Here is a 27,480-nt window from a genome sequence, read left to right as displayed (position 1 = left end):
AATGTCTACACGGTGTGTTCTATAAAGACATGAAAACATAATTGTTTGTTAGTTTAAGCAAACTGTGTTTGTCTATTGTTGTGACCTACATGAAGATCCAATCAAATTTTATGACCAATTTATTCAGAAATCCAAGTATTTCCAAAGGGTTCACATACTTTTTCTTGCCACTGTATTCGGTAGGTTATTTTTGCACATTTTAATATTGCCTATAGGGCACAAAATGGCAGTGACCATTGCTGCCAAGTGAGCTGCTTCACATGTCTATATTAACATTGTGGACCAGTTCTTGCGGTAGCGGGTGGGAGTCAGACAGTAAGCCGGGGGGTGCAGGCGGGAGGTTGAGTAAATCAGTCCTTCGCAGACCTCTTTCAGAGTAATGTAAGGAAACTCAAGTCCCAATGGAGTCATGCAAGCTTCTCCAATAACCATAACCTTTCAAACTCCCAGGATTTATGCAGATTAAGTGGAAAGATTTAGGAAATTGCAGATATGTCATTAGCATTGGTGGTGATTTAATTGTTGAAAAAGAAAAGCACAAGTGAGAGGACTGCTGCTAGGCTTGGCAGATGAAATGCAGAACCGAACAGGAACAATGCACCACCTCATTGACTGATTGTTCTGTCTGGGCTCCTCTCCCTCCCCTAACAATGGCTGACATTGTGGATGAAAAGATTGTCACGCATGATATGTGGGATTAAGATAGACTGGTCCATTCTGTCCATGAAAGCCAAGTACAGGGGGATTTGGGAACATTTTGTCCTCGCTCTGTACCCGTTGTGCCCATCTTCCTATTATATCAAGTCTGTCTGTGACCCTCGCCTAATTCAAAGCAATCTGATTAAGAAGACCATGCTTATTGGAGATTGTAAAAAGACCACATTGAGTGGCTGGTGACAAAGGGTGCATCTCAAAGCGCACCTTATATAGTGCACAACCCTATAGTCCCTGATCAAAAGAAGTCTACTACATAGGGAATAGTGTGGTATTTTGTGATGCAGACACTCAACAAGGCAGTGAAATTAAGTGGTTGGTAAGACAGTAGAAGTAGGGCTTCTCATGAGCACAAAAGAGCCCTTTGTCAAGAGGGATGCAAAGTAATTGAGGAGCTGCACTAGTTTCATGTACAGAACAAGAGGGTTTCTTTGAGTTTTCCACCAAAAAGAGGCCAGGGGCAAGCGATTCATCGTTATCTTGTAGAAATGACTTTCATATTGAATGTAGGTCATTTGTTGCAGAACATGGTGGGTGGCAAGGACTGACTCCATGATAGGAAATTCCATTTTCATAGTGAGATGAATTTTAAACAATCTTCTGATTTAGGTGGGAGTGTGCACGAATTGTGCAGCCTGGGTCAGAACACGGAAAATATAGTAGCATGACGTCTAATCGCATCCCTTTGGAAGGTGAGAATGACCGTCGCACCATGAAGCAGTGTGACTTGAGCTGGGAGTGGGGACTTCATTTGTGTTTCTTAAAGGCCCAGTGCAGTCATCAACCTGAATACATCATTTTTTCTTCTTCTGTGTTTTATATATATTTCCACACTATGTAGTTGGAATAATACTGTACAATTTTGAATGCTGATAATTCCTTTTTACTCTAAGAGCTTTTTTGAAAAGAGCCTGAAATTTCAGCCTGTTTTTGGTGGGATGGAGTCTTGGCCTTCCTGGTGACATCACGGGGTGGTAAATTAGTGCTCTCAATAAGACTAAGAGTTCCAAACCTTTGCTAATAGGCTATTTTTGTTTCTTTTTGACCACTTTGTTTTCAATTAATCACAGTAAGGTACTTAATTGTTACCCAGAAATTATGATGTTAATAACTTCTTATGGCTAGGGGTTCCGCTAGCGGCACCCCTTAAAAACATTCCGCTGAAAGGGCAGCACGCGAAATTGAAAAATATATTTTTTTAAATATGTAACTTTCACACATTAACCTGTTACTCCTACCCCCTACTTTTTCGAACATTCTGTTAAAAATCGCGCAACATTTCAGCGCCCTGCTGCTCATGCCAGGAATATAGTATATTCATATGATTAGTATGTGTCGATAGAAAACACTCAGACGTTTATAAAACTGGTTAAATCACGGCTGTGACTATAACAGAACGTGCGTTTCATCGAAAAGCGCAGGAAAATCTGATCACTGAAAATGGAAATATATATCCATCCGCCACTTCAACCCATTGATAAAGGTGAACCACAATAAATGGGGCTGAGGTTGCAATACCTACAGCTTCCACACGATGTCAACAGTCTTGTCATTTGCCTAGGCTTTGTTTATTGGTCAAACGAAGAAGAGACAAGCCATTTGTTCAGGTCTCCGACCGGATATTTTGGTTGAGATTTACCCGGACATTATCTCCAGACGGACAGCTAAAGAATATACATCGCCTCGTGATCAATTTGATTGCTTATTAACGTGTACTAATACCTAAAGTTGCATTACAAAAGTATTTCGAAGTGTTTTGTGAAAGTTTATCGTCGACTTTTTTAATTTAAAAAAATGACGTTACGTTATAAGACGCTATTTTTTTCCGTTTATCACACAGTCTTCATAGATCGATATCTAGGCTATATATGGACCGATTTAATCGGGAAAAAAAGACCCAATAGTGATTATGGGACATCTAGGAGTGCCAACAAAGAAGATGGTCAAAGGTAATGAATGTTTTATATTTTATTTGTGCGGTTTGTGTAGCGACGACTATGCTAATTATTTTGTTTACGTCCCCTGCGGGTCTTTTGGGGTGTTACATGCTATCAGATAATAGCTTCTCATGCTTTCGCCGAAAAGCATTTTAAAAATCTGACTTGTTGCCTGGATTCACGAGTGTAGCTTTAATTCAATACCCTGCATGTGTATTTTAATGAACGTTTGAGTTTTAACTAGTACTATTAGCACTTAGCGTAGCGCATTTGCATTTCCAGATGTCTAGATGGGACGCCTGCGTGTCAGGTAGGAGCAAGAGGTTAACAAGTCCACAAGTGTTTGATAATGTGCATATTTGTATCCAAAAAGCTGTTTACATTGGCACGTTAAGTGCAGTAATATTTTGCTTCCAAAACATCCGGTGATTTTGCAGATAGGCACATCAAATCCCAGAAATACTCAATAAACATTGATAAAATATATACTTCTCCTTAATGCAACTGCTGTGTCAGATTTCAAAAAAACTTTACGGAAAAAGCATAATCTGAGTACGGCGCTCAGAGCCCAATCCAGCCAAATAAATATCTGCTGTGTTGGAGGCAACAGGAGTCAGAAATAGCATTATAAATATTCACTTACCTTTGATGATCTTTATCAGAATGCACTCCATGGAATCCCAGTTCGACAATAAATGTTTGATTTGTTCCATATAGTCCATTTATGTCTAAATAGCCACTTGTTAGCGCGTTCAGCCCAGTAATCCATCTTCATGAGGCACAAGGTCCAGTCAGTCAAAGTTCCTTTACAGTTCGTAGAAACATGTCCAACGATGTATGGAATCAATCTTTAGGATGTTTTTAACATAAAACTTAAAAAATGTTCCAACCGGAGAATTCCATTGTCTGTAGAAAAGCAATGGAATGAGAGCTCCCTCTCTCGTGATCGCGCGTCAAGTCTGTGACACTCTGCCAGACCACTGACTCAAAGAGCTCCCATTCCCCCCTCCTTTATAGTAGAAGCCTGAACAAGTTTCTAAAGATGGTTGACATCTAGTGGAAGCCTTGAAGTGTAATTTGACCCCATAGACACTGTATTCGGTAGGCCAAGCTTTGAAAAACTACAAACCTCAGATTTCCCACTTCCTGGTTGGATTTTTCTCAGGTTTTCGCCTGTCATGAGTTCTGTTATACTCATAGACATCATTCAAACAGTTTTAGAAACTTCAGTGTTTTCTATCCAATACTACTAATAATATGCATAAATTAGCATCTGGGACTGAGTAGGAGGCAGTTTACTCTGGGCATGCTTTTCATCCATAAGTGAAAATGCTGCCCCCTATCCCAAACAGGGTAAAAAACATCTGCATTGAACCGTTTTTAGTGTGAAGCTAGCCTAATTTATGCCTCATAGATCGGTCTTATGAAGACATTACTGCACAGTGCACTTATCGACGCTACATTCATAAGTACAGCCTAGTCTGTTAATATTTTAACACCCCACTCTCTCCCTTGAGAAGGCAACTCCCTTACTTGGCCAACAGGCATTGGCAGCTGGTTAGTTTTCGCAACTTTGTTTTTCTTCATGTTTCCTGAGCTGGTGGACTCATTTGTGAGGCCATGACAGGCCAGTAAGCACAGGTTCAAGTTCCACCATCTAGCTTACACTAGCCTAATTTGGAAGAATCCTTGCACCACTGGGCTCTAACATAGCTGTCATGTCTCTCACACCACATGCATGTGGATAGCTTCTGGATGAAATGTCTGTATTAAGGTATTCTCTAGCATGCCAACACTGTAAGCTTTCTGTGGGATCATTTGAATATCTTCATGTATTGTATAGGGCTGGGAATTGCCAGGGACCTCACAATATATTATCACAATATTTAGGGGCCGATACGATATGTATTGCAGTTTTATACTGCATTTCGAAGTTCCAAACATATTGCTCAACATAATTTTGTATGTACAGTCTCTGCCAAAAGTTTTGAATGACACAATACTACACTTTTCACAAAGTTGACTGCCTCGGTTTGTATGATGGCAATTTGCATATACGCAAGAATGTTATTAAGTGATCAGATGAATTGCAATTAATTGCAAAGTCCCTCTTTTCCATGCAAATGAACTGAATCCCCAGAAAACAAGAATGGTACCAACACATCCTCCGAGAGCAACTTCTCCCAACCATCCAGGAACAGTTTGGTGACGAACAATACCTTTTCCAGCATGATGGAGTACCTTGCCATGAGGCAAAAGTGATAACTAAGTGGCTTGTGGAACAAAACATTGATTTTTGGGTCCATGGTCAGGAAACTCCCTAGAACTTAATCCCATTGAGAACTTGTGGTCAATTCTCAAGAGGCGGGTGGACAAACAAAACCCCACAAATTCTGACAAGCTCCAAGCATTGATTATGCAAGAATGGGCTGCCATCAGTCAGGATGTGGCCCAGTGACAGCATGCCAGGGCGGATTGCAGAGGTCTTGAAAAATAACGGTCAACACTGCAAATATTGGCTCTTTGCATCAACTTTATGTAATTGTCAATAAAAGCCTTTGACACTTATGAAATGATTAATTATACTTATTATACTTCAGTATTCCATAGTAACATCTGACAAAAATATCTAAAGACAGTGGAGCAGCAAACTTTGTGGAAATATTTGTGTCATTCTCAACTTTTGGCCACGACTGTATGTGGACACCCCTTCAAATTACTGGATTCGGCTATTTCAGCCACATTCGTTGCTGACAGGCGTATATAATGGAACACACTGCCACGCAATCTCCATAGATAAACATTGGCAGTAGAATGGACTTACTGAAGAGCTCAGTGACCTTCAATGTGGCACCGTCATAGGATGCCACCTTTCCAACAAGTCATTTCATCCCATGTCCGCCTTGCTAGAGCTTCCCCGGTCAACTGTAAGCACTGTTATTGTGATGTGGAAACATCTAGGAGCAACAATCGTTAGTCATCTTTTGTAATACTCACTTCTGAGTTCCAAACTGCCTGTGGCTTCATGAAATGGGTTTCCATGGCCGAGCAGCCACACACAAGTCTAAGATCACCATGCACAAAGCCAAGCGGCGACTGGAGTGGTGTAAAGCTTTCCCCCATTGGACTCTGGAGTAGTGGAAACGTGTTCTCTGGAGTGATGAATCACATTTCACCGTATGGCAGTCCGACGGACTAATCTGCTGGGTTTGGTGGATGCTAGGAGAACGCTACCTGCCCAACTGCGTAGTGCCAACTGTAAAGTTTGGTAGAAGATGAATAATGGTCTGGGCTGTTTTTCATGGTTGGATCTAGGCCACTTAGTTGCAGTGAAGGGAAATCTTAACTGTATAAAATTATGTTCTAGATTATTCTGGGCTTCCTACTTTGTGGCAACAGTTTGGGGAAGGCCCTTTCCTGTTTCAGCACAAAGCGAGGTCCATACAGAAATAGTTTTCCGATCGGTGTGGAAGAACTTGACTGGCCTGCACAGAACCCTGACCTCAGTCCCATCGAGCACCTTTGGGAGGAATTGGAATGCCGACTGTGAGCCAGGCCAAATCGCCAACATCAGTGCCTGACCTAACTAATACTCTTGTGGCTGAATGGAAGCAAGTCCCCTGCAGCAATGTTCCAACATCTAGTGGAAAGCCTTCCCAGAAGAGTGGAGGCTGTTGTAGCATCAAAAGGGGAACCAACTCCATATTAATGTCATGATTTTGGAATGAGATGTTCGAGCAAGTGTCCACATACTTTTGGTTATGTAGTGTATGTCTTCTGCATAGGGACAAGAGAACTTGTTTTCTCGTGGCTTTGATCCGTCGTGGAAATAAAAGTGCTGAAAAACAAATTGGCTCCCTAACTTAAAAAGAGGCAATAAGCTTTGAATTACTTGAGTTTTGGTACAGCCAACTAGTGCAAAAATAATATTGCATTATTTTCAAATAATATCCAGAGGGTAACTGTATAGATCCCCGCCCCATCACTACTATTGTATATCTGATGAAAATATTGGTGTTTTTCCAAATGATGTAATGCGTTTTAGTAGAACTACATTTCATTTGAACTCTGCTACGTGCAGTAATAATAAGCATGTATTTTTTTCCATTTACCCCCTTTTCTCCCCAATTTTTGTGGTATCCAATTGGTACTTAGTCTTGTCTCATCGCTGGAACTCCTGTTACATCCTCCGACACACGACCCAACCAAGCCGCACTGCTTCTTGACACAATTTTCATCTTAACCTGGAAGCCGGCCACACATGTCGGAGGAAGCACTGCACACCTGGCAACCGTGTCAATGTGCATGCGCCCGGCCCCCCACTGGAGTCGCTAGAGCGCGATGGGAGAAGGACACCCCTTGCCGACCAAACCCTCCCTTAACCCGGACGATGCTGGGCCAATTGTGCGCCGCCCCATGGGTCTCCAGGTCGCGGCCGGTTGCGATAGAACCTGGACTCGAAACAGAATCTCTAGTGGCACAGCTCGCAACTGTAATGCAGTGCCTTAGACCACTGCGCCACTCGTTAGGCCCTATAATAAGCATGTTTTGCTGTTTTTAATGTGGATCAGCTCTTGGCAATTAAGTGGTCATTGTGGCCTTGTGGTTTCAGAACCTAAGCAACTTCTTTCCAACACTTTTGTTCCTTTCTCCCCTGCAGCTTAGCTACTGAAGTCCTGATCAGGATTCGCGGTCTGTCAATGAGGAACTACAGGCTCATCTTTTGCCATAGCCTGAAGCAGCCATAGATGACCATTTGATTCACTGCTAGTGAGTGGTGCTGAAGATAAGGTGAACTACTGGGTGTTTTAAGTGCTAAACGGTGAGTACAGCAACATAAGCAACACACGGGTCAAATTGCAGCCTAAAAATCTAATCCATTTCTGTACATTTAACATTGATGTAATATGCTGGTCCTGAACATGTTTACTATAACAAATGGCAAGCCATTTGGAGTGTGAATCATCCCAACATAACCGACAACACACTCCTGTGATTTTTAAAACTGCAGTCAGTAATTGGTGTCTGGATGGATTGGTATTTGTTTTCACAGCCTAATATGCCCCTGGCTGACCTGTAGCAGAGCTGATCTTTAGAGGTCCGCTAGCCTGGTCAGTGTGTGTTTGTCTAATAGGGCACAGATCATTGAAGTCTGTCACTGAAATGGAGCGTGGCTAGTGCTCCAAGCCCAGGCACCTGCTCCTGTTAGCATTGTAAACATGCCTGTTCTGATGGCTGTCAGACACACTTGCAGTTGACTCTCACTATACTTACATAACCCTCTTGCTCCGAGCTAGCTGGGCCTGATAGCTACACTGGCAGGGAGGGAGGGTCAGACGGGGCCCGATTAGATTTAGTCAGATTTCATCTGTATAATGCTGGGACCTGCCCCACCGTCTGCCCTGTGTGTGTGTGTTTGTATATGTATATCGGCTGGAGAGCACAGCCTGTAACAGTGTATCTGTCTCTCCTCTGTGTGGTTTGGCTCTGGCGGGTGTCCAGACCTTCGGAAACAGCTCGGCTGTGGAAGCGATGAGGAAGAGCCTCTCACCTTCCCCCAGCGACTCCCTGACACCAGCCAGGGTTTTTGGGGTTCCCCTAGATGTGGTGCAGCAGAGCGGTCAGCCAGGCCAGGAGGTCCCCCTACTGGTCAGGCACATCGTAGAGTACATCGAGGAGCATGGTGAGTGGCACACACGCACTGCATTTCTAACTGCAGAGTTATTCCTTAGATAACAAACGGAAGGCCACTACCTTGTCTAATAACTTATTTAGAGTTTGCCTATCTACTGAGTGTGACACAGGAGAGCTGCATGAATGGGACCTAAAAAATACACACGCGCACTCTCTCTCTGGCAAATGATTCATCTCTTTGAGCATCACATTTACCTTAGTATCTTTTTATGTGCTCAGTAAATCCCATTACTCTTCCACTGTGTCTTGCTTTATATAGTTGTGGCTTGTTTTGACAGCTCCTCCAGGTACTTTAGAGAGATTACCTTTTACCTGTCATAATTTCAGCTTCTTGTATGAAACCCCACTGGAGATGCTTCTACTTGTTCTACATCAAAGCAGAGATTATTTATAGATGTATAGAGAGAGATTAAATGATTGTGTGCATTTTTATAATTTGTAAAAATCTGTTCGTGTTCTATGTAGCCTAGCCCACGGGGGTGCAAACCACGGCCCATGGACGTAAAAATATATTTTGGGGGTTGGGGGGGGGGTGTAATTATGTATAACTTTTTTGTACTCCAGGCCACAATGGAATATCTGAAACTAGATAGGAAGTATGTAGTAACGGACCTATATTTTTAAATAACTGCTCTTTTTCTGGGTTGCAACTTGATTTTGACTGACATAAGTCTGTGTGAATTTAGAAATCCCGACGTGGCCCTTGAGACAGTTTTCCCACCCAGTCTAAGCCACTGCATCTCAGTGCTAGAGGCGTCACTACAGACCCTGGTTCGATTCTAGGCTGTATCACAACCGGACGTGATTGGGAGTCCCATAGGGCAGCGCACAACTGGCCCGGTGTCGTCTGGGTTAAGGTTTGGCCGGGGTAGGCCGTCATTGTAAGAATTAGTTCTTGCCTAGTTTAAATAAAATTAAAAAGCTGAACAAGTTAGCGTGGCTTAAGATGAGTAGAAAAGAACAGTTTCAGTCAACCGAGATTACTTGTTGCATCATGATAAACCAAATATGTTGTTTGGAGAGATCCTCTCTTTGATACGCTGAACTCTAAATGCACTGCGATCAAAAAGATGTGCTTCCTCCATTGCGTAACATTTTAGACTCTTTTCTACTGAAAGTTTTGGTGCAGGGGGGAAAAGAGCTAGTCAATCCAACACCGGCATAAGCTGCAACTCCAGAGGCATAAACATCTATTTCGTTCTTATTTTAATGACAGGGATTTTCACTTCCTCCCTTGTTTCAACTTGATTTATCTCCAGTCAACTGAATGTGACATCAAGCAGACATTGGGTGGTTATGTAATACACCCCCCAAACACACCACCTTTCATTCCCCTGCTGCCATATTAATGATAATTGTGCAGTCTAGAAGTTAATCAGGCATTGAAAATACTTTGATCTGTCTGTTTGCACTCAGAACGGGATGCCATAATTGTGACTTAATGAGACCTCTGTAAGCTGCAGCAGGGGCCCAGGCCAGCGAGCTGCTGCTGTAGCCCCAGTGGGGTTAGGGGGGGCATGGAGGGAAGGGGGGGTCCATGGCACATACCAGGGTGTTCTGCCTTACAGCTACCGCCCACCCACTGTTTTCCTTAACCAGGCAGCTCACTTTGAACAAATCCTAGTTGCAGATCTGAAACCAGAGTTGCGGAATGACATGGTGTGCTCTTCCTGGTTGGGATACTTCCTTGTGTATAGTATCACCCCCTCGCCGCTGCATCTTGAAACAGGAAGCCACTTGCACGACCAACCAACACACATTGAATGGGATAGATGTGGTAAAGAAGTCAATGGAATGCAGACCAGATTGGCGCACATTCAACAAATCTGATCTAACACAGTGGATATTCCTCATCCGTCGTGATTTATGTATTGTAACAGGCCCACAATATGTTTACTTGTATATCCGATTTAGATATTTGGATGTTTTAACTGCACCGCGTTTATAAGTTGTCCCATTTCAGGTTTAGAAGTGCCCGCTAAATGCAAACTCACATTCGTATAAGCTGGTTAGCATAGCTAGCATACAGAAATGGGTGGTGGTAGTCAGCCGTGAGCATGTGTTGGGGTTGACATCCATACAAGCATTATGTTCTGATTTTTACATCAACCTAGTGTGAAATAAACAATAGCCTAAATGTAGGCTAATTTTGCTGAGGGGCAATGAGACTTTTCCCCCATGGCCCTTCCCCCCCCACGCGTTTCCATGGCAATTCCATTTTTGGTTGCGTTTACCAAATCTATTGTGGGTAAAATAACATTCCTTCCTCCCTTACATGTAATATGCCCTGTGATTGAGCTGTTAGTACAACTGTACAAAGTATAGTACAACTGAACAAATCTGGGAAATGGTCAAATTTGAGAAATTATGCCTTCAACTTGATCAGTTTATTAATGTACTAAAATCAGTGTGGAATCTGTTTGAGAAATTAATGTAGCCATTCTACTCTAAGTGAAAGCTGTACTCTCAGTCCTTATGGATATGCTCACAGAGAGGAGTCATTCATATATAACTGTTCAGCAGACAGAGCAAGTGATTGACTGCTGTCCTCTTTGTCTCTGTTGCTCTCAGGGCGTCTGGATTTGGAGGGGCTGTTCCTAGTCAATGGTAACGCGGAGCGGGTGGAGTGGCTACGGCAGCGCTATGACTCTGGGGAGGAGGTGGACCTGGAGAAGGAGGCTGACCTGGCCTCTGCCGTCAGCCTGCTGCGTCTCTTCCTGCAGGAGCTCCCAGAGCCCATCATCCCTGCAGGCATGCAGTCCCACATCCTGCAGCTCTACCAAGGTAAGCTCATCTTAGTCATCCTCATTTTCATCATTATTATTCTCCTCTTCAGTCTTCTACCTCTTCATCCTCCTCCTCGGTTTCTGTTTGTCTGACCTGTAGCCCCTATACAGGCGCTACACATAATTCCTTCTATCTTCATCATCCTTCTCCATCTTTTTCCATTTTCTCTCTCTCATCTGATTCTCTTACTACTTTCTTTCCCTTGGCACCATCTATCTCCAATCCCCTGTTGTGTGTTGTCCAGACTACAGCAGCGAGGAAGAGCTCGCCCGCAACATGAAGTACTTCCTCCAGCAGCTGCCTCAGGTTAACTACAGCCTGCTGCGCTTCCTGTGCCGCTTCCTGTCCAGCGTAGCCTCGCTCCAGGAGGAAAGCTGGAGCGTCGGCGCCCTCGCCGCGGTATTCGGACCAGACATCTTCCAGTAAGGCCAACAACAACACAGCACCTCGCCTATCCATACACCCATGCCTCCACAGGCCTTTAGTACTTGTACTTGGCGTTCACTTTTGTTTTACGTGTACATACCTGCATAATGGCAATCTCACGTTGCTGGAATTCTCACAGGAGATGGTGCTATTATAAGTGCTTATAGAACAGAAATTATATTTGGTAACATGTTCATTTATATCATGAAATATATAACACACCCTGGTGATCAAGCTTAGACATGTATGCAGCCACGTGAGGGGTTGCTTTGCGTAATAATAGTAAGAGAATCTTCTAGATGAGAGTGTCTGTGGTCAATGCTCTGAAAACAGCCGTGTTCTGTTGACTAAAGGGAGAGAACAGCTGTTCTGTCAATGCCAGAGTCTAATTATTGAATATGATTTAAAAAAAATCTTTGTACTTACTAGCACCAGCTCTTAGTCATCTGATGTGGAGTCAGATTACTCAAACTGAAGTTAAACTTAAATATGCAATGAGTGACTTTATTGTAAGGTGGGATGGTAGTGATAAAGCTGATCTAAGGTCGTTTCTTGTCTGTATATTGTAGTTCCGACACAGATGTGTGTTTATGATAACAGCTGATCTGAGGTCATATCTTCTAATCTTAGTTTAGACACGGACGTGGAGGATCTGAAGGAGCAGGAGTCAGTTAGTCGCATTCTGGCGGAGCTGCTGGAGAATCAGGAGGAGTTCTTTGACTCGGAGGATGATGACGTTTCCACCACCGACTACAGCTCCATCAATGAACAGGTAAGGAGGACACTCCTATTCTCCCCTCTAGAGATGTTCTATTCTGGGCCATTGTCTTGCGTCAGCGTGTTGATTCTGCCTGCGCTGAGCTATCTCGTATTCCGCAAACAGTATTGGGATAGATCAGAAGTAGTTTGGCCACAACGTGTTGTCATAACATATAAAAAATATTACCTAGGTTACATCATCTGCCGAACCCAATTTCTGCCTCTAAACAGTCTGAATTAATCTAAGCTAAAACAATAACTCTTGTCAATGTTTTTTTTTTTTTTTTTTTTTTTTTTTGGTGAAGAAATCTTAGTCGCGCCATTTTATATCTAGCAAAGGAGTTTTATACTTCAACAAGCAGTATTTCTCAAGATTGTCAATGTGCTTGAAAGCTAGTATAAACTTGCTAGCTGAGCCAGTCACATTTCATATAAAACAAATGGGATGCTGCTAACCAACCAGCTACATTGTGCTGCACACACAATGCTTTGTGCTTCCACCAAAGGCTATCTAGCTAGGTACTGTATTAGCCTCCCGAATCAGTTGCTGCTGCACTCTGCTGACCCAACATTACGATGTAGTGGAGAAACATGCTGCTGATCTACAAAACTGATTTTAGCTAACATTCAATCCCTCTTTTGGGGCAACATGTCTACAGTGGGGTTGAATCGCGGGAAACCGATTATTGAGATTTCCACTGCCTTTTCCCGGGATAAATAACTGCTTGAAACCAGTAAATTATAATACATTATATGAACAGCATGGTGTAAAATGGAACTATTAAATTATATGCAATGTCTAAATATGGCTTCTCTACTGCCTCTGCATGATGAATCAACGCTCAGGGTGGGGACAGACCGCCCATCTCAGTATGGCGCGCAGTTCACAGTGCATGTAGACCTACTGTACCTCGTAACTTTTTTTTCTTGTGACCTGGAGGCATGAATTTGCTGCAGCCTTGTCTATGCTACAGCACTATGAAGACAGAATTCACGTCTAATTTACCCATCTCCATCTGGCTTTCGGGGTCATCTTATTTTTTTAAATGTAAGGATTATTTCATTAAATTGCAGCTGCAGGTTAAAAATGTTTACACTCCAATATCAATGCTTTAAATCAGTGATAATCCTAATCCTGATTAATATAGTCATATATATATGATGTCCTAGCCTACCTCTTTCAGGTAATTCATTTCAATGCAGTGTTAGCCTTACATGTAGCTAATTAATGATGGGTTATGCATAATAAGCTTCTAACTTATAGCCTCTGTCTTGTGCAATATGCAAGCACCGGTGCTCCGCTGGCCTCTCCCCTTGAAAAGCACTTCTTTGCTCTTGGAGTCACATGCAGGAAAAGCTAGACTAGAATAGTTTGCTGGATGCGATTTTTTTTTTTTTTGTAGTACTTCTCATACCAATAGACTATTCGAAGAGGGACGCAAGCTCTTGTTTACTAAATGTTATATACAGCAGCCAATAGAATTTACAGGTAGTTTGAAAGAAGAGCGAACGCGCGATGGTGGTAGGCTATAGCAGTTATTTATTCAGACCCATAACCATTCAATCTTCGTGAAGAGAAGTGAAAGCCTTCTGAATCTAGTCCTGCATTATTCAAGGATGTCATTAGAATGATGAAAATAAAGGCAACACAACTTATTTCATTTACCTGTTGAAAGCGAGGAAGGAATGAAGCAACAATCGTGAGAGAGGAGGTAGGCTAATAACATTAAGGGAAATATTATGAAAGTTATACAGTACCAGTCAAATTTGGACACGCCTAATCATTTAAGGGTTTAATTTATTTTTACCGTTTTCTACATTGTAGAATTTAATAGTGAAGACATCAAATCTATGAAATAACACATGGAATCATGTAGTAACCAAAAGTGTTAAACAAATAAAATATACAGTTGAAGTCGGAAGTTTACATACACTTAGGTTGGAGTCATTACTCCAAAATTATAGTTTTGGCAAGTCTGTTAGAACATCTACTTTGTGCATGACACAAGTAATTTTTCCAAAAATTGTTTACAGACAGATTATTTCACTTATAATTAACTGTATCACAATTCCATTGGGTCAGAAGTTTACATACACTAAGTTGACTGCCTTTTAAACAGCTTGGAAAATTCCAGAAAATGATGTCCTGGCTTTAGAAGCTTCTGATAGGCTAATTGACATCATTTGAGTCAATTAGAGGTGTACCTGTGGATGTATTTCAAGGCCTATACCTTCAAACTTGGCGCCTCTTTGCTTGACATCATGGGAAAATCCAAATAAATCAGCTAAGACCTCAGAATTTTTTTTGCAATTTCCAAACGCCTGAAGATCCCACGTTCATCTGTACAAACATGGTACGCAAGTATAAACACTATGGGACCACGCAGCTGTCATACCACTCAGGAAGGAGACTCGTTCTGTCTCCTAGAGATGAACGCACTTTGGTGCGAAGTGCAAATCAATCTGAAAACAACAGCAAAGGACCGTGTCAAGATGCTGGAGGAAATGGGTACAAAAGTATCTATATCCACAGTAAAACGAGTCCTATATCGACATAACCTGAAAGGCAGCTCAGCAAGGAAGAAGCCACTGCTCTAAAACCGCCATAAAAAAACCAAAACTACGGTTTGCAACTGCACATGGGGACAAAGATCATACATTTTTGGAGAAATGGTCTGATGAAACATAAATGGAACTGTTTGGCTATAATGACCATCGTTATGTTTGGAGGAAAAAGGGGGATGCTTGCAATCTGACGTACACCATCCCAACCGTGAAGCACGGGGGTAGCAGCATCATGTTGGGGCAGCATCATGTTGGGGGGCTTTGCTGCAGGAGGGACTGGTGCACTAAACAAAATAGATGGCATCATGAGGTAAAAACATTATGGATGTATTGAAACATCTCAAGACATCAGTCAGGAAGTTAAAGCTTGGTCACAAATGGGTCTTCCAAATGGACAATGACCCCAAGCATACTTCCAAAGTTGTGGCAAAATAGCTTAAGGACAACAAAGTCAAGGTATTGGAGTGGCCATCACAAAGCCCTGACCTCAGTCCCATAGAAGATTTGTGGACAGAACTGAGAAGTGTTTGCAAGCAAGGAGGCCTACAAACCTGACTCTGTTACACCAGCTCTGTCAGGAGGAATGGTCCAAAATTCACCCAACTTATTGTGAGAAGCTTGTGGAAGGCTACCAAATACGTTTGACCCAAGTTAAACAATACAAAGGCAATGCTACCAAATACTAATTGAGTGCATGTGAACTTCTGACCCACTGGAAATGTGATGAAATAAATAATGCACTCTACTATTATTCTGACATGTCACATTCTTAAAATAAAGTGGTGATCATAACTGACCTAAGACAGGGAATTTTTACTAGGATTAAATGTCAGGAATTGTGAAACTTTTATTTTATTTGCCGTATGTAAGGTGTATGTAAACTTCCTACTTCAACTGTGTTTTAGATTCTTCAAAGTAGCCACCCTTTGTCTTGACAGCTTTGCACACTATTGGCATTCTCTCAACCAGCTTCACTTGGAATGCTTTTCCAACAGTCTTGAAGGATTTCCCACATATGCTGAGCACTTGGCTGTTTTTACTTCACTCTGTGGTCCAACTCATCCCAAACCATGTCAATTGGGTTGAAGTCGGGTGATTGTGGAGGCCAGGTCATCTGATGCAGCACTCCTTCACTGTCCTCCTTGGTCAAATAGCCCTTACACAGTCTGGAGATGTTGGGTCATTGTCCTGTTGAAATACAAATTGTCCAATCCGTGCAAACCAGATGGGATGGCATATCGCTGCAGAATGTGTTAGCCATGCTGGTTAAGTGTGCCTTGAATTCTAAATAAATCACAACGGTGTCACCAGCAAAGCACCATCACACCTCCATGTTTCATGGTGGGAACCACACATGCAGAGATCATCCGTTCAAATACTCTGCGTCTCACAAATTTGACTCATCAGACCAAAGGTCAGATTTCCACCGGTCTATTGTCCATTGCTTGTGGTTCTTGGCCCAGCCAAGCCTCTTCTTATTGGTGTTCTTTTAGTAGTGGTTTCTTTGCAGAAATCTGACCATGAAGGCCTGATTCAGGCAGTTTCCTCTGAACAGTTGATGTCTGTTACTTTTACTCTGAAGCATTTATTTTGACTGGTAACTCTGACCTTAGCTCTGCTGCAGAGGATAACTCTGGGTCTTCCTTTTTTGTATTGGCCCTCATGAGAGCCAGTTTCATCACAGCGCTTGATGGTTTTTGCGACTGCACTTGAAGAAACTTTACAGGTTCTTAAAATGTTCTGGATTGACTGACCTTGTCTTAAGGTAATGATGGACTGATCTTTTACCTTGTCAGCCCCTACCTTGTCACACAACAAACTGTTTGGCTCAAACGCATTTAGAAGGAAAGAAATTCCACAAATTCACTTAACAAGGTACACCTGTTAATTGAAATGCATTCCAGATGATTACCTTGTTACGCTGGTTGAGGGAATCCCAAGAGTGTCATCAAGGTAAAGGGTGGCTATTTTGAAGAATTTCATATATGAAATACATTTTGATTCAACTCTTCTTTTTTATTTTTTTACTTACATGAATCTTTATTTTATTTCATAGTTTTGATGTCTTCACTATTATTCTACAATGTAGAACATAGTAAAGATAAAGGAATGAGTAAGTGTGTCCAGAGTCTTAACTGGTGCTGTATATGCGTCAGCCTACTAACTATACAAAAATAGATTTCAAATTCATTTGATACTTAACTCTGCAACAGAATCGCATGTTTTCTCCCTGCTTTATCATGGTTTGAATAATATGTGTAATTCTGGTCCATATAATACAGTACAGTTATATAGTTCACACTCAATGATTTGTCTGCTGGAGCTAGTTTCATTTATTTACCCAAGAGAGCAGAGCATTGGAAGTATTCAGACCCCTTCCCCTTTTCCACAATTTGTTACATTACAGCATCATTCTAAAATGTATACATTTTTCCTTCATCAATCTACACACAATACCCCATAATGACAAAGTTAACATGTTTATAGAAATGTTTGCATGTTTGGTGTGTGTTATTTATATATATATATATAGTCCCACAGTTGACTGTGCAAGCCATCTAAGGAAGGGTACCAAAACATTTCTGTAGCATTAAATTTCCCCCAAGAACACAGTGGCCGCATTCTTAAATGGAAGAAGTTTGGAACTACCAAGACTTCCTAGACCTGGCTGCCCCGCCACACTGAGCATTCGGGGGTGAAGGGCCTTGGTCAGGGAGCTGACCAAGAACCCGATGGTCACTCTGACATAGCTCCAGAGTTCCTCTGTGTCGATGGGTGTATCTTCCAGAAGGACAACGCTCTACAGCACTCCACCAATCAGGCCTTTTTGTTAGTGGCCTGGCACCACTAACAAACTCTCAGCCTGAGAAACAAGATTCTCTGGTCTGATGAAACCAAGATTGAACTCTTTGGCCAGAATTTCGAGTGTCACGTCTGGAAGAAACCTGGCACCATCCCTATGGTGAAGCATTGTGGTGGCAGCATCATATTGTCGGGATGTTTTTCAGCGGCAGGCACTGGGAGACTAGTCAGGATCGAGGGAAAGATGAACAGAGCAGAGAGATCCTTGATTAAAAACCTGCTCCATAGCACACAGGACCTCAGACAGGGGTGACGTTTTACCTTCCAACAGGACAACGACCCTAACCACACAGCCAAGACAACTCAGGAGTGGATCAGGACAAGTCTGAATGTCTGAGTGGCCCAGCTAGAGCCTGTACTTAAATGTACTGAGTTAAGGGTCTGAATTCTTGTGATATATTTTTGTTATAAGTTAGCAAACATTTTCAAACCTGTTCTTGCTTTGTCATTATGGGGTATTGTGTGTAGATTGAGTGATTTAATACTATTTAGAATAAGGCTGTAACTTAACAAAATGTGGAAAGGGGTCTGAATACTCTCCGAATGCACTGTAAAACCTCACTCACCCTGCTGCATGGGTTAAAGGCTGAATGCTTGGAGGTAGGGAGCCTGTACGTCAAGGTATAATGGTCTTTGGTTGTTATTACCTAACATAACAATTAACTCCATTCCGCCATGCATGTATTGACTGAAAATATGTTCATTTGAATTTCTGTAATGTGAAGTAGAGTTTTAACATTATTCCAGCCACTCTGGTACTGCCATGGATTTTTTTTTTAGATTAAGTAATGGAGATTATGGAATTACTGCAGTGTTGTTTATTCAAAGCAGTCAATTGTTGGATAATTTTTCCGCCCCAAGCCAAAAACAACTTTTGAGAGAATAGAGAAAGTAAAGAGGCATTGGGGTGGAGTTGAAGTTCCCTTTGTTGTCTGCATGCCTTTTTTATAATAGCCTTCTACTCCCATGGAGATGCCAAGATGTGTGTCAGTAGCAAGTGTTCAGTCATGGTCCTGAGCCTGAGAAATGGCTTCTGAATTACACCTGCCTGCCTTTTATGAAGTAGCAATGGTTGCTCCAGAAGTTCCCAACATTTTGTGGGAAATTGGGTGTATATGAGCTCCTCTCAGCCATGGCTCCCCCCGACACATACGTACATACATGCATACACACACACACACACACACACAGCAGTCTTCAGATCAGCGTTAGGCAGATGTGCTGCTGCACCCTCTCAAATCTGGACCTTATCCTCGATTGCGGCTGCATATTTGCGTTCCAGAGGCAGTCACGCTTACACAGGAAACTGACTGATAAGCCACATTCCTTCCATATGACTCTCTTCTCCCTCTGTTTTGTGACCAAATAGTTCAGGGAAATGCTGTTCAGGAATGGCTTTCTGTTCTGTATGAAGAAATAATGTGTAACCGCTGTGTTTACATAACCATGGTGACGTAGATGTGGAACCGACACCTGCGGCCATCTCCGGGGATGTCTGGGTTTCCCAACGGACCTCAAGGACTGTTAAGACTGACTCTCCAGGCTAAGTCACTCACACCGCACAGTCAGGCAGCCAGCAGTGCCTATTCCATCCTGCCTGGCCAGAGACCATAGGGAGTGGGGGAAGTGCTTCCTTGCCTTCAGTTTCACTGCATTTAATCAGGAGTAGTATAGCCTCGAGGCAGGGTTGGGCTAGTCATAACTGCGAGGGACTGAGCTGTGTTTCTAGGAAAGGTCATCCTGTTGCACAGTGACACTCATCTGAATAAGGCAGGGTCCTCCTATTCTGAGGAAGCTCTGCAGGGTCGATGAGGTTCAGTGTTGTACTGCTGTGGAGTAGGAGAGGAAGTGATGAAGGTAGGCAGCTAATTGGAGAAGGAAACAGCAACCCAGTTGGAGTTGAGCCAGGGTAGCGGAGGAGCACTTGACAGCCCACAAGGGTCCCTGGTAATTAATCCAGGCATAAATCAGGTTCCCTACCAGCTTCTCTCCTCAGCTTCTCCCTACTCTGCTGCTGGTTGTGATGGGGACATTGCCGTTACCCATAGTCTCCCTCCAGGCCTGTTCTACATAAGATACCTTTCCCTGGCCCATTCTGATGAAGCTGCTCTACTTTAGCCTGGGATCGGGCTTTAAAAAAAAAATTTTTACAGGCAAGGCATATGGCACCTGTGGGTGCCCTATAAAGTCAGCGCTGCAGACGGAATCACGGAATCCAGAAATTAAAACTTAGTAGGAAATCAACTAAATGTATTCTGAATTCATTTGAAAGATCATGAATTTGCCCAAGTTCATCATAAGACCTCAACAAAATGATTTTAAACGGCACAGAAATGCACCACTTTGTGTAGCCTTTAGCGATGATGCTATTCATAACCTTCTAGTATAGTTGGAAAGGCTTTTCCAAAAACCTTCTCAATTAAATGTTAACTACAAAGTAGCCTATGCCTGGCAGAATGAAATGATAATGTGCAACACAATTGGCCACTGGATTGATGCAAACACTGCAATCACATGAGCGCTAAAGAAACATTGCTAACCAAACAACGGTATCATGCTGGTGTGCACTTGCATTAAAGGGTAGCTGCAACCAAAAATCGAATTGATTTTATTTTTCCCAGACCTCAGTGGTCTGATGTGGTTTAAGCATTGTTGTGGACTTAGAATATCCACTTGTTTTTTTTTCTATAAAATAAAGTGTTTTTTTTTTTAGAGAGAGCGACGCTTTAAAAAAATGGAAACCTGGAAAAATTAAACTGAGAGAACTGCATACCCGCTCTTGCAAGAGTGAAACCGAAGGCAGGGGAATTTGAGTGAATATAATGCTCTCTATTCAATTGTATATTAGAAAATAAAATATAAGGCTAGACCTCCAATCAATCAACCGATATCACAAAGTGCTATACAGAAACCCAGCCTAAAACCCCAAATGGTAAGCAATGCAGATGTAGAAGCACGATAGCTTGGAAAAACTCTCTAGAAAGGCAGAAACCTAGAGAAGAACCAGGCTCTGAGGGGTGGCCATTCCTCTTCTGGCTGTGCCGGGTGGAGATTATAACAGTACATGGCCAAGATGTTCATAGATGACCAGCAGGGTCAAATAATAATCACAGTGGTTCTAAGAGGGTGGAACAGGTCAGCACCTCATGAGTAAATGTCAGTTGGCTTTTCATATCCGAGCATTCAGAGTTTTAGACAGCAAGTGCAGTAGAGAGTAGCACGTCCGGTGAAGGGTTCCATAGCCGCAGGCAGAACAGTTGAAACTGGAGCAACAGCACGACCAGGTAGACTGGGGACAGCAAGGTCTTTAGTCTTGAGGCATGGTCCTAGGGCTCAGGTCCTCCGAGAGAAGAGAAAGAGAGGATTAGAGGGAGTGTACTTAAATTCACACAGGATAAGACAGGAGAAACACTCTAGATACTGGGCCAGACTACACTCAATCATAAGACCAACTGAAGAGATGAGTCTTCAATAAAGACTTAGAGGTTGAGACTAAGTCTGCATCTCTCACATGGATAGGATAGGCAGACCATTCCATAAAAATGGAGCTCTATTGGAGAAAGCCCTGCCTCCAGCTGTTTGCTTAGAAATTCTAGGGACAATAAGGCCTGCATCTTGTGACCGTAGCGTACGTGTAGGTATGTATGGCAGGACCAAATCAGAAAGATAGATAGGAGCAAGCCCATGCAATGCTTTGAAGGTCAGCAGTAAAACCTTGACATGAGAGCCCTAGCCTTAACAGAAAGCTAGTGTAGAGAGGCTAGCCACCGGAGTAATATTTTTTTGGTTCTCGTCAAGATTCTAGCAGCCGTGTTTAGCACTAACTGAAGTTCATTTAGTGCTCTAACCAGGTAGCTGGAAAGTATAGCATTGCAGTAGTCTAAATAAAATAAAACAATGAATGCACAAGGTGCAATTTCAAAATTGGGTCGTGCATCATCCGTTCCTCTTGTCATGTTAGTCATTGCATACCTTAAAGCTATTTATATCTTGTCAGAAATGTCCAGATCAACTAGCCCATGTCGGCTAACTTTTTTTGTATATTTTTTTGGCCATAGATATTGTTGTAATTTTTTTTGTCACTCAAATATCACATGAATACACATTAGACATGGAAAAATATCTAGAAGTGCAAGAAAATTTGCTTGAAAACAGCAAGAACTTTGAACCCCATGACAAAATGTGTAGAATTGCAGGAAATTAGCATTAAACCTGCAAAATTCTCTCCACCAACAAGAGGGGTGTGAACAGTTTGTCATGAACAGTGCCATAGAAATAGACGTGAGGGGCCCCTGAGTGGAAAAAGTTTGGGAGCCCCTGCTCTAGCCCTAGCCAAGGTTATGCCCTTTTGTTCCTCACATTGCTGTCTCTACCCACTGGTCCTTAGCGAGCGGGCAGACTTGCTCGGGCTGAGTGGCTAACACACAGAGCCGTCTTTCTGAAACATTTCATCCTTTAGCCACCCTCAGCGGGGACATAAGAAAACGTGTGCATCCGGTTTTCAGGGGAAATGGAAAGATGACACTCCATCTCAACATCACATTTTACTGGATTAGTTGAACAGTGCAGAAGAGAACCTCCCCCGACAGTTTTTTTCCCTCTCTCTTTGTACCTGAATGCCAAAACATTCTAGAGAGAAATGTGCTCAGTGTTTACCTATTTTGTATACACCACCACACCAGGAGACATCCATGTCTTAATCACTTGAAAAGATAAAAGTTTGAGATTGCTGTAATTGAAAAGCTTACAAACAGTGTTGTCAAACTAGATTTTTTTATTAGATTTTTTACAGTAAATGATTATTATTATTTTCTTCATATTTGCATATGTCGTAGCTTTGACCCAATTTTACAACTGGAGTTATTGTCTTGTGCCTGCCATCGGTTGAGACACATGCTCTTGAATACAGGGTGGGTGTCATGTTTTGGCTGATAAATGTACTAAAATGAGAATCAAATAGACATTTCTACTTTCAAATGGTACCACAAAGATGGAGGTCCACACATCAGAGAATGTTTGAATGGGATTATCTGTTGTAAATTATACTGTCAATCCTCTATAGGAAACCTATTGAAATCATATAAAGTATTCATGACTTATGACTTATTCCACATTTTGTTTTTACAGACTGAATTCTAAATAGATTTAAATTAAAACAATTCTCAACCATCTACACACAATACCCCATAAAGACAAAGTGAAAACAAAATGTATAATTTAATTTAAAATAAAGAAATATCTCAATTACATAAGTATTCACACCCCTTTGCTATGACACCCCAAATTGAGCTCCGGTGCATTCAATTTCCTTTGATCATCCTTGATGGTACTACAACTTGATTGGAGTACACCTGTGGCCAATTAAATTGTTTGGACAATATTTAGAAAAACACCTGTCTATATAAGGTCCCATAGTTGACCGTACATGTCAGAGCAGAAACTATACCATGAAGTCTGAGGAACTGCCGTAGATCTCTGAGAGAGAGAATTGTGATGAGGCATATCTGGGGAAGGGTATGAAACTATTTCTACAGTGTTGAAAGTTTCCAAGAGCACAGTGATCTCCATCATTGGGAAATGGAAAACATATGGAACTTCCCAGACTCTGCCTAGAGCTGGGTGTCCGATCAAACTGAGAAACCTGGCAAGAAGGACCTTGGTTGGCGAGGTGAACAAGAACCCATTGATCACTGACCACTGACTACGGAGTTCCTTGGCTGAGATGGGAGAACCTGTCAGAAGGACAATAGTCTGTACAGCACCTCACCAATCTGGGTTTCCAGACAAAAGCTTCTCCTAAGAACAAGGCACATGACAGAACGCCTGGTGTTTGCAAAAAGGCACGTGATAGACTGAGCGCATAAGGCAAAAATATTCAGTGGTCTGATGAGACAAAAGTTGAACTCTTTGGCCTGAATGAAAAGCACTAGGTCTTTGTCCACCGTGAAGCATGTTGGTGGCAGCATTATACTATGGAGATGCTTTCCATGGGCAGGGACTGGTAGACTAGTAAGGATAGAGGGAACAGGGAATGTAGCCAAGCGCATGTAAATCCTTGATAAGAATCTGTTTCAGAGTGCAAACAACCTTAGAATGAGGGTGAAGATTTACGTTCCAACAGGATAATGGCCCCCAAGCATAAAGTCAATGAAATTCTGGAATGGCTTCAGAACATTAGTGTGGAAGTCGCCCAGACTTGAATTCCATTGAAAATCTGTGGAAAGACTTGAAGAATTCTGTGCACTGCCGATCTAACTTAACAAAGCTTGAGGAAATCCGCAAGGGAGAATGGGAGAAAATCCAAATGTGTGTAAAGCTGATAGACCTACCCAAGACTCAAATCTGTATTCGCCGCCAAAGGTGCATCTACTAAGTATTGATTCAGAGGTGTGGATACTTATGCAAATGAGATTTCTGTATTTAATTTTCAATACATTTGACAAGATTTCTAAGAACATGCTTTCACTTTCATTATGGGGTATTGTGTGTAGATGGGTGAGGGGAAATATTGAATCCAATTAGATTTCGGGCTGTAACACAACATGAGGGATGAATACTTTCTGAAGTACCATATATATAGAATAGACATGTCCAATTAAATTGACCGGCAGCCATCTTTTGTGGTAGTAATTAGAATTGAACATTTCAATTTCAATGGTGTAGCAGCTAAGTGGCAGTGGTCTGAAGGGATCAGTCCATTCTATTACTATTCGGGCAGGGACGATACCGGTATTGTGATATTCGTTACTATCGCGGCAAGAAAACAAAACATGAGGCGGATTTCACAAAAAAAAGCCCTAATGTTGTAAACAAATATCATTATGTGGTCATTGCAGAGTCACATTTGTTTATTTTCCATGCAATCGCACACAATATTTTACAGACAGCTGGTTTTTAAAGGACCTAATAGTTAGATCTGCTATGTGTTTTCATTTTTTCCATGGAACAAATATTGCAATACTGGTATCATCCCGGCTCTAATTTCTATGATTTTGAAAGTACACCTACCCTGTATTTAAGAGCATGTTGTCTCAACTGATTGCGGGTACAACACAGAAACCTCCGATGTAAAGTAGGGTCTAAGTTACAAAATGTGAATATGTGGTTGTAGCTTATATGTGATTTTACAAAATAGTTTGACAACCCTGTTTTGTAAGCGTTTTAAATGATTTCAAACTCAACCTTTTATCATTTCTAGTGAATGTTTTGGCACTCTGACTTCCATGGGCAAAATATCTGGAAAGTTTTGCTTAAATCAGCAGGGATGCTGTCAAAAAGTGATTGAATTCAAATGGATTTACCCGACAGCCTAGGATATTAGAAATCACATTCACTAGTCAGAAACTCTGAGGTGTCTTATTCATAGTAACAGGTGACTGTGAAACAATGTTTTCCACCTCTTGAGCTCCCTGCTTGGTACTTTCTGTTCTGTGTGATGACAATTTCAGGCATGGTGGAATTAGATGAAGTCAGCAGATACTGTTACATAATCATCTTTCATGGACAGACTACGGAAACATAAATGGTATTGTATATCTGTCATGATACAACGGGATGCGTAAGATAACGAGCAGCATCGGTTCCGGGAGAGGACATTTGGCTTGCCTGTAACTTGGCAGAGAGGGAGGTTGGCACTTTGTTCTCTTAAAGGAAAAATTCACCCAAAACCAGTAATTCCTATAATTTACAGTGTAACATAACACTATGTGAGAACAATTTCTTTTGTCAACAAAAGTTTTGTATAATAAGGTTGGTAGCAAAATGTGTGAATCGTTGTGGAAATCTATTACAGCTAAAGTTAACTACAAAACCCGCAATGCTCTCTCTATGGACTGGCTGGCTAGCTCGGTAACTTGCTAGCAAACGTAGCTGCACACAATAATACCAAAGTCATTATCAGCATGTGAAGTAGCTAAGTATCTTTAATATTGCCTAAACAAACTGCACTGTCAATTTAGGAGTCAATCTCACCATGTTCAACCTGGAGTTTGACATTCGCAATGGCACCATGCAATGCACCCTGGACTGAGAGGCAGACAAATGGGAGAAAGTGAATGTTCCTGAGTGGCTGAGTTAGTTTTGAAAATCCATGGCAACACCTTTAAAATGGTTGTCTAGCAATGATCATCAACCAATTTGACTGCGCTTGAATAATGGGCAAGTGATGCACAAACCAGGTGTGGAAAGCTCTTAGAGACTTACCCAGAAAGACTCACAGCTGTAATCGCTGCCAAAGGTGCTTCTACAAAGTATTTACTCAGAGGTGTGAATACATATGGAATTGAGATTTCTGTATTTCATTTTCAATAAATGTGCAAACATTTTTTTAAACAGTTTTCACTTTTGTCATTATGGGGTATTGTGTGTAGACAGGTGAGAAAATACAGTTAATCCATTTAGAATTTAGGTTATATCACAAAAAAATGTATAGTAAGTCAAGGGTTATGAATACTTTCTGAAGGCACTGTAGATGTAAACATTGATTAGCCTATGACTTAATATTTTGGATAAATGTTCCATGTGTTTGAGAAAATATTCTGAACTTTTGAGGAAACAATCCACAGAAAATGAGTAGAATCAAGCCTTTCTACATCTGAATTTGACATGGGAAATGGTTCTAGGTAATTGTCAATGCGTAATAATCATTGTCCGCACCCTGCGGTTTATGAAAAGCTTGTGGAGATAATACAGAAAGTTCCATGGTCTCTGTAACACATTGTGACCATTTACAGCTGTCAGGCCCTTGTGTTGTAAAATGTGAAGGTTACTTTGACTCCCCATTCATCTGCTAGAGACCTTTTTTAAGTGCGAGCTCTTTTTCTGCTCAGATATCTTCTGTATATTTAACCTTTGGAGAAGTGCTCAATGTTCTGGGCTTTGTTGATGTGGATAAATGTGTCCGTTAATCCGTTAGAACAGTGTGAGAATCCTCTCCCCTGGGCTCTTTCTGTTGCTATACTACAGACAGCGGACAGACACCGCTGCCATGACAACACACAACCATTACTCATAACCATCTGCATACACAATGAGGGACAAGACCCTGAAATGCAATCAGTGGTGTCAGTGAGCTGTTGCCATGGCAATGTGGCTGTGACATGGCAGCAGCAGATGCGGTTGGCGAGCGGGGGGGAGAGAGAGTAACTCAGCGTTTATGGGTTCTGAAACATCTCAGACTAGGAGGGGGGAATGTGGTGTCTTATGCTGTGTTTACACAGGCAGCTGAATTCTGAACTTTTTTGGCCAATCACATCAGATCCTTTTTAGAGCTAATCTGATTAATCAAGACCTTAGTGAAAGGAAAGAGCCAAATTGGGCTTCCTCTGTAAATGCAGGCAAAGACACAGACAGAATATCTATTAGGAATCATTCCTATTCTCAGTTAGGTTACCCCACCAAGTCTCTCTCTCTCCTTGCAATTATAACATTAAACATAGGGCACGGAACAATTTTCAGCCAAGGTGATGAATGGTGTGATCTATCTTTAGATCTTTATGGAACATCTTGTACAATGTAATATACCTCCCACCATATTAGCAGCAGGCTCTGCACTTACTGCACCGACTGCAGTGTCAACGTCTAACGCTAGGTACATTTCAAGGGATGTCAACACCACTGATTCAATAGGACCTATTCAAGGAACAGCCAGCCTGGCTGAAAATGTACAGCAGCAACCACTAATTGGTAATTGTAACAGATGTCTTGGTGTTTATAGTCTCTCTGTGTGTACACTGTA

At 41.9% G+C, this 27,480-nt stretch overlaps 1 protein-coding gene across 4 annotated transcripts in view; it reads left to right on the top strand.

Annotated features, from left to right (window-relative positions):
• The window catches only part of fam13b (family with sequence similarity 13 member B), a 79,737-nt gene that overhangs the window by 10,333 nt on the left and 41,924 nt on the right, over positions 1–27,480 (top strand). For all 4 annotated transcript variants that reach the window (XM_035762100.2, XM_035762086.2, XM_035762110.2 and 1 more), the window contains exons 2-6: positions 7,312–7,473; positions 8,154–8,334; positions 10,917–11,129; positions 11,377–11,554; positions 12,189–12,330. In XM_035762100.2, the coding sequence (XP_035617993.1) occupies positions 8,184–8,334; positions 10,917–11,129; positions 11,377–11,554; positions 12,189–12,330 (684 nt within the window). In that variant the 5' untranslated portion in view covers positions 7,312–7,473; positions 8,154–8,183. The remainder of the gene's footprint in view (positions 1–7,311; positions 7,474–8,153; positions 8,335–10,916; positions 11,130–11,376; positions 11,555–12,188; positions 12,331–27,480) is intronic.

Source organism: Oncorhynchus keta, chromosome 4 (assembly GCF_023373465.1).
Source record: "Oncorhynchus keta strain PuntledgeMale-10-30-2019 chromosome 4, Oket_V2, whole genome shotgun sequence".
NCBI classification, from domain to species: Eukaryota; Metazoa; Chordata; class Actinopteri; order Salmoniformes; family Salmonidae; genus Oncorhynchus; species Oncorhynchus keta.
Note: the sequence above shows the minus strand (reverse complement) of the source record. Positions and strands in the feature narration are given on the sequence as shown.